This window comes from Phalacrocorax carbo, chromosome 1 (genome assembly GCF_963921805.1).
Source record: "Phalacrocorax carbo chromosome 1, bPhaCar2.1, whole genome shotgun sequence".
Lineage (NCBI taxonomy): Eukaryota > Metazoa > Chordata > Aves > Suliformes > Phalacrocoracidae > Phalacrocorax > Phalacrocorax carbo.
In genome coordinates this window covers 193,489,577-193,504,629 of record NC_087513.1, presented here as the reverse complement: position 1 = coordinate 193,504,629, position 15,053 = coordinate 193,489,577, and the positions used below count along the sequence as shown (strand labels likewise).

Here is a 15,053-nt window from a genome sequence, read left to right as displayed (position 1 = left end):
CCTTAGCTGTAAATGTCCTTTCTGTTGTTTCTCAGCATCACCAAAGTGTTGTTTATTTCTAGAGGCAGGGAAGAAATAGACCGAGAAGTGTTTTAAATTTCAGGAAGTCTTATGGTTTGGTAGTAACTTTTGTCAGAGACACAAAGATTTTAGGGCTGGAAGATCTAGACATGTAAGTTACTGTATTTTTTTGTTGTACTTTATATCCAGATGAGCTGTAACTTTATATCTACACTTGAAAGGAGAACACATTAGAACACATTTTAACTTGTTGAAGGACTTCTTTAATCTGCATTCTTACAAAAAATGCTGGAAACAAGTCTGAAAACAACTGAATCTGTTGTGAAAATAATCAGCAGCTGAAACTCAAGCTACTTTTGGAAGACTTAAGGACTCCCAACATAGTTTTTGGTTCATACTGAACTTTAGACTCAACCACTTTCCCAGACTGTTAGGGAACAGTTGAGCCATTCCACAGATCAGAGCAGTCTTGGGGCTACTAAAACATGTTTTAGCTGATAAATGTTGCTGAAGTGCTGCTATCTCAGACAAGGATCATCAGAAAGTCTTTGGCCATACCTACCTGTAAATTATGCTACTTTTTCAGTGTAATAATGTGTGGTGTGCAATTTTTACAGATCCATGCCTTATTGAGGACAACTGTCTGGATCTTCAGTCTTGTTTGGGCTTCTTACATATCTGTGATTTGCTTTGTACAACCGATGTAATGTAGCTGTGCTGTGATGGGGAACACCCCAGCTTTTTTCTCATTGCCTCATCCAAAGCTTACATTACACAAATGCTGATCTTGATGGAGGAAATCCCCTACATTATAGCTCCATCTTGATATATCTGCCGGCTCCTCTCAGAGAGAAACAAATGAATCAGTAACAACTGATTTTTCAAGCACTGTATAGTCAGAAAAATGACAAATGTCAAAGCTGAAACCATTTATTCAACAGAAACATTTATTCCTGTTTCCTTATTATTTCATTTATAGGGCCTAGCTTTCTGTCCTGTTGTTCTTACTAGGCCTCTGGCACTCAATTATATCTACCCCTTTTCTGAAAAAGTGTATGTGGATCATTTAACATTGTTAAGTTTAGTCAAAATTCTGGTTTAATTTTTCAGCGGTGAAAGAAAACCAAAAATCGATCTGTTCAGAACATGTGTTGCTGCTATTCCTCGACTGCTTCCTGATGGAATGTCAAAACTTGAGTTGATCGACTTGCTGGCAAGGTAAACTGTTCAAGCATTAAACGACTGCTCAAGAGGAACAGAATGAAAAACTCAGCCACAGAATGTGTAACTGTTTCTTAGACAAAGCTATATGCTTACAAAAAATAATCTGGTATTAATGGATAATGCACAGAAGTCGTGGCATCTTTTTACAGGCACTGTGTTTATATTATAGATTCCTAATTTTATGAAAGTACATACATTGTCTAGAACTCTTTTCCATCAGTATGTAGAGTACATGCTATTCACTATTCTTCACGATATTCGCCATTTATTGCCTTTTTTAAACCATGACAGCATTCTAATTAACAAGAGAGAACACCATTTCTGTGTAGTGGAAAACCATGGAGATACCTGTTTAGCTTTGATGTATGACTCCCACATGTCTCTGATAAAACAGTGTGCTAGATGTGGTATCTTTCCAAGCCTTTTTAGTTTATAATTATTTTAATTAATATAATTTTTTTTTTTTTGCTCTAAGACAGAAAGTAAAGAAAAGGATAAGTTTAAATGTCATATCCTCCTTGCTTGGAGTCCATTGAATTTGTCTATGTAGACTTCCCTTCACTGAAGAAGGTAGTCTACAACAAATCACTGCTAAAACAGTTTAGGTTTCAGGACTTTAGCTTTTCAGTGACTTACTACAAATAATTATGATAAAAGGTCCGTACAGAAAAGTCTGTTACATTTCAGATCCTGTATCCAAGTCAAAGATTCCAGCATATGTTATTTACGTAAGTGGATTATGGTGGTAAATCGAGCCACGAGGCCCTTGCAGCATATTGTTCTCAGGTTAACTGTGACAAAGCGATCTTTGCTACTCCGTTCTTGCTTTGGAAACATCTGTGAGGAATGACAGGTGTGGGAATCAGAGGGTTACATGCAGAAGCGGTTTTTTCTGCTCTATGAACACACAACTCCCAGTGATGTGCTAAAACAATGAAACAATTAATTCTGTTAGCAGTATAGTGCAGACAGCCAAACAAGCCAAAATTGCAGCCAAGTGTAGGTGTGCTGTGGTGCATGGCCAGCCTGATTTCCTTGTGTTTACATCCTCTGCTATAAATCAATTATGGGTTGTTTTAAATCACTACATTATCAAATTATACAGATACCATATTAAGTAGTAACATCAATTCTGCTTAAGGGAAATGAAAAAGGACATGTTTTCCTTTAATCCAATATTTTAACTAGCTTTCTGTCTAATGGCCTTAACTGAGCTAGTAGAAAGCACATACCCATTCTGGTCACAGCTCATCAATCACAGAGGATTGTCCGGGGCAGACCCGTCACTATTAAGAAAGCTTGGAGACTAATATGGATTTCTTCATATATTGCTGCTTCCCTCCTTAAGTGTCACAACTGTCAATATAACCACTGGTCTATCTTTATTCTGTCATCAAACTTCATGCAGAAAAGGTCAGTTGTGATTCTTTAGCCACAATCAGTTTGTAAGCATTTCTTGAGCGATTTCCATGCTGGGACAATGCAAGCAGTAGGTCTGCTGGGTCATCTGTGAGAAGAAGTGAGACGTCAAGAGGAGGTGAGGACAGCATCTCTAGAGCAGCTTTGGAAGCAATTACGTGCACAGCCTTTCCCCAACGAGGGGACCTTTGGGAAGCTGTTCTCATCTCCTACATGTATGCATGCTACAGCATCTTTGAGACATAGGTACTGTTTTAAGTCAGATTCTCAAGTATAAGCAAGGGAACACAATTTAGGTAAAAATAAGTGAATGCATAATAGGTTGGAAAGCAGCAGACAGTTCATGGTTCAGGACATGTATAGCATGGTGTGGAAACAACTGGGTAGGGTCTCAGTATTGCAGAGCAGGAACAAACTGAACACACACACAAAAGAAATGATGTTCCTATGAAAAGGTGAACCTTGTTCACATGTATAAATCAAAATACGTCTAAAAGATTTTTGAAAAATTTCTTCTGGTCTAATCAGTATCAAGCATGCCTGATTTGGAGAACATGTCCAAGATGGGGCATTGCAGTTGAAGAAGAGACTGACCAGAGAGCAAGAGAAAAAAGATCAGGGGGTTGGAAGAATTAGGTCTATTTAGTCTGGGACAGCATGGACTGAAAAAACAGTTTACAAAAATTTAGCTTCAGAGAAGAAAGTAATAAACTGTTTAAGGAATTAATACCAGGCCTAATCTTAATCTAAGTCTCTAGATTACCCCAGCATCAGAGCTGCTTCTACATTCTCTTTACTATGCCATGTTTATTTGGCTCCAGATTGACTGCTTCTCCCAGTTATGAAACAGTAGTCCCAGGAGGTAAGTCTTTGCTCTTCTAAAGAACACTGCATTACAATATTGTGTCTTTTCTGGGTCAGAGACTAAACTCAGTACAAGGATAAAAATCTTTGAAGACGTGAGGTTTCAGCTCCTCTCTGTTTCTGAAAAGACCCTGAGAAGCTATTCTGCCAGGGATTTGTGTGGGTCTGTGTTGCTGGGATGGAAAGCTGTTAAGTATTTTCTTTTCACTAAAGATAAAATAACATCTTTGGGCTAATGGGTGCTTTTATTCCAGTTTGGTCTGAATTTTTCATCCTCACAACAGATGTGTCTTTTGGCTTTTTCCAGGAGTTTGTAACTCAGCAGCTAGACTTTCTTCCAGGACAGCTGCATTCAAATTATAAGCCCTAAAGCAGATGTCAAGTATATACTGTACCTTTTGCCCTTTCACTGCCCACTGAAACCATTCATTAAAAATTCCCAAGTAGGTCTTAAATTTAACTGACTCAAGTGCAAACAAGCAAACTAACATTTACTCGCTTCCTCAAGCTGCCTGTCATATAGTGGTAATACATAGATGCATTCTTATGCTCAATTTGAATTTCGTCACATTTGATAATGCCATTGTGCAGTAAATTGGGCTTAGAGATGTATGTCTTTTGTATCTTCTTTTCTGTTATTACTTTCTGTCATTGTGGAAGTCATTTCATGGTTGACTTAATCATAGTCTCAGGGGTTTTGCTTGTTTTTCTAGGTTTGGGTTTCCAAAGAGGAAACTAAAATGGTCCTTTCTTAGCACAACAAAATACTGTGTTTCCAAATTTATATAGAAAGTCACGTGGTTATTTATTTTTGGAGTCGTATTCCCCAGGGGTGAAGTTTCATGGCAGTTGCTTTCCTTTGACTGAAGTGAAATGTCCCCTGCCTCCCAATTAGGCAGCTATAATGAACCAAATTTGTTGTGAACCACATCTCATCATACACTTCCAACTGAATGTAATTTGGTTCCACTCCATTTGGCTGTCCTGGGTTTTTTCCTAGCTTTCTGTCCATTTCTTTATAATGCATCCTCATTTTCAATTATGTAGATTAAATGTAGATAAAATACTTTGAAAATTAGTTCTAACACACTACCGAAAATTGCAGTTTCATGGGTAATAAAAACAAAATACATCATAAAGGCAATGAACCAAAATTTGCAGAACACACTCATCTGAATTTACTTTATTCTGCCAGGCTACCAACACAGAAGTGGTTTGATAATTTTTGTGTCCAAAGAAAGTGTATAGAATTTTTATGTTGAAAAGAACTTCAACACGATGCAAATGCAGAAGGAAATAGAATTTGGAAATGGTATCTACAATTGCACCATCTTTCAGAAGGGCTTTGGGGGGGTCTGATGTGTTTTTAAAAGTATGGAAAGTCCTGAGGATGTTTTTCCCATTTCCCTATCTAAATTGTTTAAAACATGAAGCAGTTTTTTTAATTCAAATGCTTATTTCTATTTCATTTGAAGATTTGCTTTCAATAATTGTGATTTGCTTCTTGGCTAAAGATTCATTTTAACTGTTAGGCCACTGAGGGTTTGTGATTCCTTTATTTTATATTGTAAGTAAACAGATAAATACATAAATTGTGGAATTATGTATTAACCTGTAAGCCTTTTGTTATCAAAACTAAATAGAGGTTACTTTATAAGTGAGTAAATCAAAAGTATTGGTTCGGGGAGACAGCAGAGTTGCCAAATTATGTACTTCAAAGATACTATCTTTTAGGAGTGGAGCAAAGACTCCTTTTGGAACCATGAATATGTTCAGACGCTGTTGTAGCAAGAATTACAGTATGAAAACAGGTTAAGGATGTTAATTGTGGTCAGTAATAATGAAACCCTGATAGCATCATTAGAATTTACATTGTCACTGGGAATTTTCCATCAGTGTTAAGTTACTGAGAAACATATGCTCCTTACCACAATAAACACTCCTTAGATTTTTATTACCTGACATTTACTTTTACTTACAGGCTGTCTATCCATATGGATGATGAACTTCGACATATTGCACAGAATTCTCTTCAGGGTCTACTTGTTGACTTTGTTGACTGGCGGGAGGACGTACTCTTTGGTTTTACTAATTTTCTGCTACGTGAAGTGAATGATATGCATCATACCCTTCTTGATACGTCACTGAAGCTGCTGCTACAGTTGCTTACACAATGGAAGCTTGTAATACACACTCCAGGAAAAGCTTCTGAACAGGCAAAAACCAGATCTGCAGAGGTATGAAATCAAGAGATCTGTGTCCTAACATTTATACTAATTGAAGGCAGAAATTATGTTCCTTGTTATTGCAGTGGTTTATGTATTTTGTATTTACTCACCTGAGAAGAATTCACTACGTAAGATTTTTTTAAGGTAATTAGCTCAGCTGTCTTTTCAGGACAGCTATGTCCTTGTGTAACACAGCAGATGTTATTGTTGTTGAGCAACATAAGAGAATGCATGTCAAACTGAAATACGCACATCAACAAAAGCACATAAAGTGAAATATGTGTATGTAAATGTGGCAGAAGGACATTTTCCCAGGACTTAAACTGATTGATAATGCTAGTGGGAATGCTGAGAAGAGTGATGTGGATCTTCCCTTCCTGTAGCCATTTCATTTGGTTGATTCCAAAACATCAGAGAACCCACTTATTTCTACAGCCTGCTGTCTCCCTGTGTTACAAACATTGCTGGGAACTGAACAGCTTTGCTCGTACTCCTCCCATCTGCACTGTCCCACAGATAATTTCACTATGAGAGATGGTTTTCAGGCTTCTTATCTCCTAACCCAAACACATTGGAATTTTTTTCCTTTGGGCAAACATGATGTCTGCTTTATACCACAGAGCACCATTAATTAATAGGTAATAATGGTATTTACAAAAAATGTAGACAAAGGAAAGCTTCACGTATTTTTCAGTAATTATTGTTACACTTTACTGATGGGCTGAAGTTCTAGAGCTCACCTGCCAGGATAAGGTGTTGCCTGCTCCAGAATCAAAGAGGGACCTGAGGACCTGCTATCTGTAGTAGTAGAAGTGTGAAGTCTTCACAGTCTGACTTACCTATTCATTTTTTTGGTGGAGGATGGAATGAAGTAGACAGCTGAATTGCAAACTAGAGGGAAGGGTTTGGCCAAAGGACTCTGCTCATATACTGGTTTTGTGGAACAAGGTAACTTAAAGCAACAGAACTTAGTTGTTTGAAGGAATGGTATCAGTCTCCTACTTCAGCGTTTACATGGCCTCTGCATTTTGTTTCTTTATATGTCCTTGTTAAATAGAATATTTATTGGAGACCTGGTTTTCAAACACCATCACTCCATTTTCCCCCCTTGCACTGTTCTACAGTTGATACCGAATGGATCCAGCCACAGGATACAGTCTGAGAGAAGCCCCTATTCTAATGTATTACATGCAGTTGAAGGATTTGCGCTGGTTCTGCTGTGTAGTTTCCAGGTTGCTACACGTAAACTAGCTGTTTTAATCCTCAGAGAGATCCGTGCTTTATTCTTGGCCCTTGGCCAAGCAGAGGTATGATTTTCCTTTTCTGGAACTTTGAACTACGATTTTCCAAAAATAAAGCTCTGAACTCCTATTACAGTTGCTTTTAACATAATTGTTGCAGTGTAGCAGGTATGCACTTAGTTTATAAGAAAGCATTTGGTTTGAGCTTACCAGTTCTATTTGCCTTAACACCGGAAACCTTTCTGTGTATTTAACAATGTAACATTAATAACATGCCCTGTACAAGAATTTGAAGGGAAACATGTACAGCAACTTAATATTTTCTCTTGGCATGATGTGAACGTAAAAGACACTAAAACCTGTTTTTACTGCGTGGATCATTTTTATATTTTCATTGTTATAAATTTGCATTGGAAATGAGGGTCATTCCTGTAGCATACCATTTTGTAAAAAAAAACACAGTATAAGACACATTTAAGATTTTTCACATACATTTTCCCTGTAACCTCTTAAGTCTTTTTTATAGATATAGAAGTATGGAGAGTCATGTGTGTTGGCAGTCACAGCTCAGTGAGCCATCTAAACGCCTAAGAACACAAATACGTGTGTTCATGGCAAAGGAATGCTTTAATAAACAGTACTCTAATTTTTTAGTCTTTTGATACCAGCTATCCAACGTCATTTGGGATTTTCTGATATGCACTTTTATTTGGTAAGCAGTGAGCTATGGCCACAAATTAACTTCATTTCCAACTACAGCCTGGACTTGATTCTGAGATTAATATGAAAAAAGACAAAATGCACCCATCGTTACCACTGAATTTCTTTAGCCATTTTAGATTCCTGTCATAATTTTTAGGTGGTTCTATTTCATGTACCAGAAAAATAAGAAGGGAAATAATTTGGTCAGAAGGGCAGTTAACTTGTGTTCTTTGTGTTACGCAGGATGATGACAGGCCTATGATTGATGTCATGGATCAATTGAGTTCTTCTATTCTTGAAAGTTTTATTCATGTGGCTGTTTCAGATTCAGTAAGTACACCTTTACTGTTACTGCTTGTGTTTACGTAGCACATCGACAAAACAAATATCAGACATGAAATACTAATAATAAATCAAAGAAATCATACAGCTTTAAGGGTCCAGCCATCTACCCAAGAGCTCCAAGGCTCCACAATCTCCAGACAGTCTGTTCCATAAAAATAATCATACCATGGATATAGAAGATACTACATAAAAACAAAAATTATAACAAAATTTGTAATCAAAACTGTCTAGATTCTCGACCTGTGACCTGAATCCAAAAGAACTGTTGAGAAAGTCTTATTGCCAGCATCACCTAATGCTTGGGGTGCTTGGAGGTCACTCACTGCTATCATTTGTTCCAGAAGGGAATAAGCTTTAGCTCCCTTGCGTGCTCAGAAATGGCCCTGCCTGTAAACCTAACCCTGAGTTCTAGAGTAATTCACAGCTGGGATGAATCTCTGCTTTTGCTCTCTCATAGGCCAGACGTCTCTAACACACCACCAGAGGAATCAGAGATGCAGTAAACGTTTTTAATGAAAAAGTATCAGCAGAAGAACTGATACATAGGGCAGCTTATTTTGCATACTATCTTAGATATTAGTGCCCTTGTCCAGAGAGCAGAAACTATCAGTTTTGGGCACTTTTCAGCCTGATTAAGTTTAAAGCAACAATTGGTCCTTACCACATGAGTGCCCTTTCCTGGGACAGAAGGGGGACATCAGACTGGTGGTGAAATTGGGCCACTATGCAGCTGAAAACAGGAAAGTTGAGGGATCAGAAACTGAGCAAGCAGAAGGCATTCTGACTCTGTAACCCAGGAATTAGGAAATTCAGCTGAAATAACAGCACCTGGGTTTGGGTCTTGCAGTTTCTATAGGCAAAGGTTTGGATTTCATGCTTGAATTCTATGCATTAATAATACAGCAAAGCAAAAGTGTTGCCTGTGTACCAGGTTTCTGACAAGTACAGAAGCTAGTGGTAAGTAGTGATTACTTTTGTAACAGGGGATGCAGGATGCAGGCAACTGTTAAATCCTACTTGAGGTCTGATAAGTGAATAGTAAGGATGCCAAAATACATGTGTTTTAAGTTTTCATTCCACAAAGTTGTTTTCTTAAGACAAAATTTTAATTACAGTAAAGAAATGGATTGTTGATACGAGAACCCTACTTGCCACTGGAGGTAGCAGGATTTAAAGCAGATTAAAACTGCGCCTGCTTCAGCCTCTTAATTCCCTACATACATATTCAAATGCCCTGATGAATTCTGAAGAATATTTATTAATAGCATTGGTATTTATCATATTGTCATAGCATGTAGGAGTCTTAATCATGAGCTAAGGCAGTGTCCAGCTGTTCAGACAATGAACATAGGGACAGTCTATACCAATTACAAACTGCAGTGTTGTACAGTGGATGAGTGCAGGCAGCAAGGAAAATAGAAAGTAACAATGAGATTATATTGGTCAGCATAATCATTAGTTATCTTAGAGTTTAAGGGCAAGTTATTGTGCCTATCGCAGTAAATAGGAGCTTTAAGGAAGAACCAGAGGGGAAATAATGAGGTAGCTCTTATCAGCATTTGTAAAAAGCTCCTCCTGAGTGGAAGGGCAACATGATGGGAAACGTGAAGGTGTCAGTCTAAAGAATCCAACAGAAGTTAGCTATGGAGCTTGAAAGTAAACACCAGTACTGAGGGGGAACTTAACAGGGAATAAATAACTATCACTGTGATTTTTTATCTTTTCTCTCCTTAGACAACAATCCCATTAACACACAGCGTGGATTTGCAGTGGCTGGTGGAGTGGAATGCCGTCCTAGTAAATAGCCATTATGATGTGAAAAGTCCTTCCCATGTCTGGATATTTGCACAGTCCGTTAAAGACCCATGGGTTCTCTGCCTCTTCAGTTTTCTTAGGCAGGAGAATTTACCAAAACATTGTCCTACAGCTCTCAGCTATGCTTGGCCATACGCTTTCACAAGGCTACAGCTGATAATGCCTCTTGTGGATCCAAAGTAAGGGTCAATCTGCACTTAACTTTCATTTGTATGGATTGTGATTTTAATACAAGCTTTTTTTAGTCTTATGTTTCAGTATCAGTCCGTAAGTCCTGCAAGGTGCTCCCCAGACATTAAGTTTTGAGTTTTGTAATTACAACTTGTAATTGATTTTTCTCATATATCATGTCATATTGAATTGCGGCTAGTGGATACATACGTGTTTTATTCCCTTTTAAGATATTTTAAAATACTGTGTAATTGAGACTGGGAAATAATTTTAATGTATTTTTAAATTCTAGCATTCCTGTTAATGCAAAGAAAACAAGTACAGCAAGCAGTGGAGACAACTATGTTACTTTGTGGAGAAACTATCTTATTCTCTGTTTTGGAGTAGCAAAGCCCAGTATTATGAGCCCAGGACACTTGCGTGCTTCAACACCAGAGATCATGGCTACCACCCCTGATGGAACAGTGAACTATGACAATAAGGTGATGCATCCTGTTTGAAACAAATTATTAATTTAGGAGAGTTTTAAACTGCATCTGCATGCAAAATCATATCCTGATGAAAGTAATTCAGTTAGGAGAATATTTTGATATACGCAAAGTGCTTAAGGCACATAATTAAGAACTAAAACATCTGTATAACCTGTATCAACATAATGTGTCAATAAATATCTGGCAAAAGCCATGGCATTTTCAAAACATTACTTTTTTTTTCTCATTCTGGGTGATGTATACTCAAAATATAGAGGTTCTGGACATATGTGTTGAAGTTAACTTTAGTTTGTCATTCTTTCCTTGTAGAGCACTCCAGTTTGCAAATTTATAACATTATTAAGAAATAAGGCAGATTTCTGAATAAACATTGTATGCCTGTAAGACATGGAGAAATATTATATTAAATAGTTTCAAGTAGTACCAGAGAGGAGCAATAGCTCCACAAATGCAATTACTGGAATATTTTAACGAAACTACAAGTTAAGTAAATTACAATAATCCGAATGAAAACAAAGAGATTTCTCAGGTGTATTTATTTGTTAGGCCTTATTAAGACATCCAGTTAGACTGGTGTATTGATATCCATAATAGTAAAATCATTTCAACACATTTTTAAAATACGTATTGATTCTTGGACAATGATTTTTTAGTTTAAAAAATGTTTTTACTTAATATTGGTAATCCTTACAATTAAACATCAATAATTTCTTAATGTATTTTAGGCTATTGGAACTCCATCTGTTGGAGTCTTGCTAAAGCAGCTAGTGCCTTTGATGAGACTTGAAAGCATAGAAATAACAGAATCACTTGTGTTAGGATTTGGAAGAACAAATTCCCTTGTTTTCAGGTACTTCCCCACTTACCATGTTCTCAATTATTTGCTCCTAATTCAAATGCACTATTTTTGTTGTAATTTAAATATACTCAAATTTTTATTTGCACTTTAGTAGTTCATTTTTATGTATTGAATAAAATATTGATGCTTTTCAGAGGAGACTAGATCTTGTTTACAAAGATCTTTTTTTAATTTAGGGAATTAGTAGAAGAACTTCACCCACTAATGAAAGAAGCCCTGGAAAGAAGACCAGAGGTTAGTTGCAGAAATTAAATGTACTAGTTTGTTTGAACTGCAAAATGAATTTAAAAGTAGTAACTCCATCTTTTTGAAATGCAAAGATATTTCTTTCGTACTATGTAACAATATAAGCTCTGTGTGCAACAAGAATTTTATTAATTGTGTTTAGGAACATAAAATAATTCCATTAAAACCTAGTTTAATTTAAATTCTATCAGTGATACAAAATGTACAATATAGTAATCCATTCTGAGAAAAAATTTCCAGTCAAATATGGAACCTCCTTATATGGAACTCAGATATATTGGAAATCTACTTTCAATATCTGAGAAAAAAAATACCTTGTAACAAAGCTAGGCTACAAGCACATTTCACAGCAGTGTTCAGATGTGCTTTTTATTTGCAGGGTAGGCAAGGACATCTATTTCAACTTCAGCTGACTACCTTTTTTCACTCTAAATAGAACAGGTTAACTGGCAAACTCATCAGAGTTTTCACCTTCATTATAGTACTATCTTTTGCTATAATAGAAAGTAGTTCTAGAAGGGATCCCAACAGATCAGCCAATCCATCCAAGGGAGGATGAACTAGCCTTGTGTCATTCCTGACAGATGTTGTCTAAACTGTTCTTAAAAAACTCTGGTGGTAGACTCTGTAGCCTCCGCAGCCTCCGTAAGTAGTTTAGTCGTAGGATCTGTCTATGTGGCTAAATGGGAGAGCCACGGGGAGACCTGCAGTACTGGGCCCGAGTTGCTGTTCTGCTCCATTTTCCCTCCCTGGCTCAGTTTTGGACCGCTTCAGCTGGCTCCAAGACAGAAATCTCACATGGCTCTGGAGGTAGCTGACTCCCAGAAGCAAGCCCCAGAAGGCACCAAGCCACCAGACACAGTCCTCCAAACTACCCCAGCTGCTTTTGCTCTGGTATGCTTCCCCTCATCCCCTACCTCCCTGTGTGCTGCAACTTACGGGCCAAGTTGCAAAACCCCGGCAGTGGATGCAGCACAGCCCTCAGGTTAGAGCAGGCAGTTTGTGATAAGAAAACATGCAGTGATAATGCCTCAGGCCAGAGGAGCATTGCATGAGTCCCGCTAGACAACTTGGACACAGCCAGCCTTCTTGAGGTCTTCTGGAGCTGCGTGAATATGAGGCAGCCTGTGCTATTTGACTAGGGCCATGAACAGTCCCTGTCTCTGTTTACCAGTGTAGTCACAGCCATTGTGTCCATGTAGCTCTGCCGAGAAGTCTGCACAGCTGCATACAGAAAGCAGTGTTGTTGAATTAATACTGTCCCCTACCCAAGCTTGTTTACCTGTTTCTCAAGCGATTTCAAACTCTGTGTTCACTACTCTATCCTCCACATCAGTTTCAGTAAGGTACCGTCATGGTGACCGGGTGTGCCATCCCCTTCTGCCAAATCATAGTCTTTGGTGCAGAAGCCATGCAGACAATGGTGGTCAGGACGAAGTTAAGTCACTGATAGGTGGACAGAGGCTCTTAGCTATGCCCAATATGGCAATAAACAAAGTTAATTCACTTGGTGGGGGCTTCATTCATGTTAAGTTTTATGTGGACAACTCTTAATTCTGCGCCTGGCAAACATCCACCACCATTTCCACTCTGTGTTGCTTCACACCTCACAGCACTTGTGTGCCTTCCATCCCTGTGAAGTCATTGATTTGAAGGTCTGTTGTTTTGATTCTGGACAGAAGTGGATTAATGCACATTAGTACAGCCACTTGCCTCACATTTCTGTCTGCGCACCACTGAAGACAACTTAGACTTGAAAGGCCTTCTCTGGAGACATACATATCCAGTCTGCCATCAGGAAAGGAATTGCAAGAATGCAGAGGTTTACAGTATGCTGTAAGAGCAAATTTAGCATGTGGAAATGTCAGTACAGGAATATGAGAACAAGAGACTGCAATATTAATTCCTGTATAGCTCCTGATATGAAGAACTGGGCCACCTTCCTGCAAGCAGTGCCACTAGTAAACCCAGGAGTGACTGTACGGGTCATGCAGCAGTAGAGAACATGGCAGGCCTCCATGTCAGCAGGCAGGTATCCAACACAACAGAAATAACATCCTTAAACAGACATATGCTATGACTAGAAAGAGAATTACCAGCACGGCCAAGAACTGCAGGGGTAAACCAAACTGGGCATTACACAATATCCGCCATGTGGGCACTGGCACAGAGCTTGCCAGATCGCCTCTGACACTGTTGCAGGAGGGAGCTGTGCCTGTTAAATACTGTGTTACAGTAAAACTGCTTTTTTCTCTACATGTGCTTCCTGGAACCTTTAAGGTGTAGAGGGAGAAAAACAGAGCTCTGAATAGGACAAATCAAATGGCAGAATGATTTGAATAAAACCTTTGGTTAAGTTGCGGCAGACTGCAAGTTCTGGGTCAGAATACCAGGGAAAGTATAATTTTCTTCTCTCACACATCTGTTACTGGCCATCGTCAGAGCCAGAGTACTAGATAAGTGTTTAATCTGACTCAGTATTGCCATTCATACATTCTGAGGAGAAAAACCTGAGCTTTCTCTGAGCTTTTCTTGTTCTGGCAGCAAATTTCTTCGAATGCAATAGCAGCTTTTCAACCTTCTTGCATTTTTTTCTTAATGGAGATGCAGGATACAAAGAAACGAGTCCATGTAGCCCTTCAGCAAAGAACAGGGCTTGTTGCATTCACATTTTTCAAGGCAAGATAGAAGAAAGAAAGGACAGCTTTCTAGAAGACAAGGAGATACAATGAACCAGTAAACAATAGTGCAGCCCTATTCTATAGGAGCAGTATGTGAACTGTGTGTACAACCGCTGCAGTCAACACATCCAAGAGTGTACTAGATCGGTGTCTGATAGGCACCAACATGGGTGATCATGTATTTGCAGCATTACCAAGTTCAAGAATGGCTCACAACTGAAATATTTTCCAGGGGTCTGGATATCTGTTCTGCACTTTACAATGCTTCCAGCACCCAAACGAGATGGTTTTAAGCTAATATGAATAACCCTGCTACCTGAAGTCAGCAAGATTTTTGGCACAGGAACCTTGAATATTAATCAGTATTTATCCAGTATTTCATTATTTCATTTGCACATTTTCAATGAGGACTAAGGTAGCTGTTAGCAGTTTGTTCAAGAACAGTTACAAAGACAAAAATTTGATCATATTTAATTCTGTGTTGATGTGTAAGCACAGTGTTATGATGAAATATCCAAAAGCATTCAAGTTCCTTCACGGAGAAAATGCTTGAACCGGAATTCTTAAATCTCACTACTGTGCTGACACTTCTGAAGTTACTAGTTTTTAATGTATGCACCTATGCAAATACATTTTTTTTTAAAATTCCAAGAACAAGAAACGTCGTGAACGCCGAGATCTACTAAGGCTACAGTTACTGCGAATTTTTGAACTTCTTGCTGATGCTGGTGTTATAAGTGACAGGT

The 15,053-nt window shown here is 38.2% G+C and overlaps 1 protein-coding gene across 4 annotated transcripts in view; it reads left to right on the top strand.

Annotated features, from left to right (window-relative positions):
* Nucleotides 1-15,053, top strand: part of FRY (FRY microtubule binding protein) — a 221,354-nt gene that overhangs the window by 126,420 nt on the left and 79,881 nt on the right. For all 4 annotated transcript variants that reach the window (XM_064441051.1, XM_064441052.1, XM_064441050.1 and 1 more), the window contains exons 17-25: nt 1,132-1,239; nt 5,510-5,765; nt 6,881-7,063; nt 7,943-8,029; nt 9,779-10,038; nt 10,323-10,512; nt 11,247-11,371; nt 11,557-11,614; nt 14,960-15,051. In XM_064441051.1, the coding sequence (XP_064297121.1) occupies nt 1,132-1,239; nt 5,510-5,765; nt 6,881-7,063; nt 7,943-8,029; nt 9,779-10,038; nt 10,323-10,512; nt 11,247-11,371; nt 11,557-11,614; nt 14,960-15,051 (1,359 nt within the window). The remainder of the gene's footprint in view (nt 1-1,131; nt 1,240-5,509; nt 5,766-6,880; nt 7,064-7,942; nt 8,030-9,778; nt 10,039-10,322; nt 10,513-11,246; nt 11,372-11,556; nt 11,615-14,959; nt 15,052-15,053) is intronic.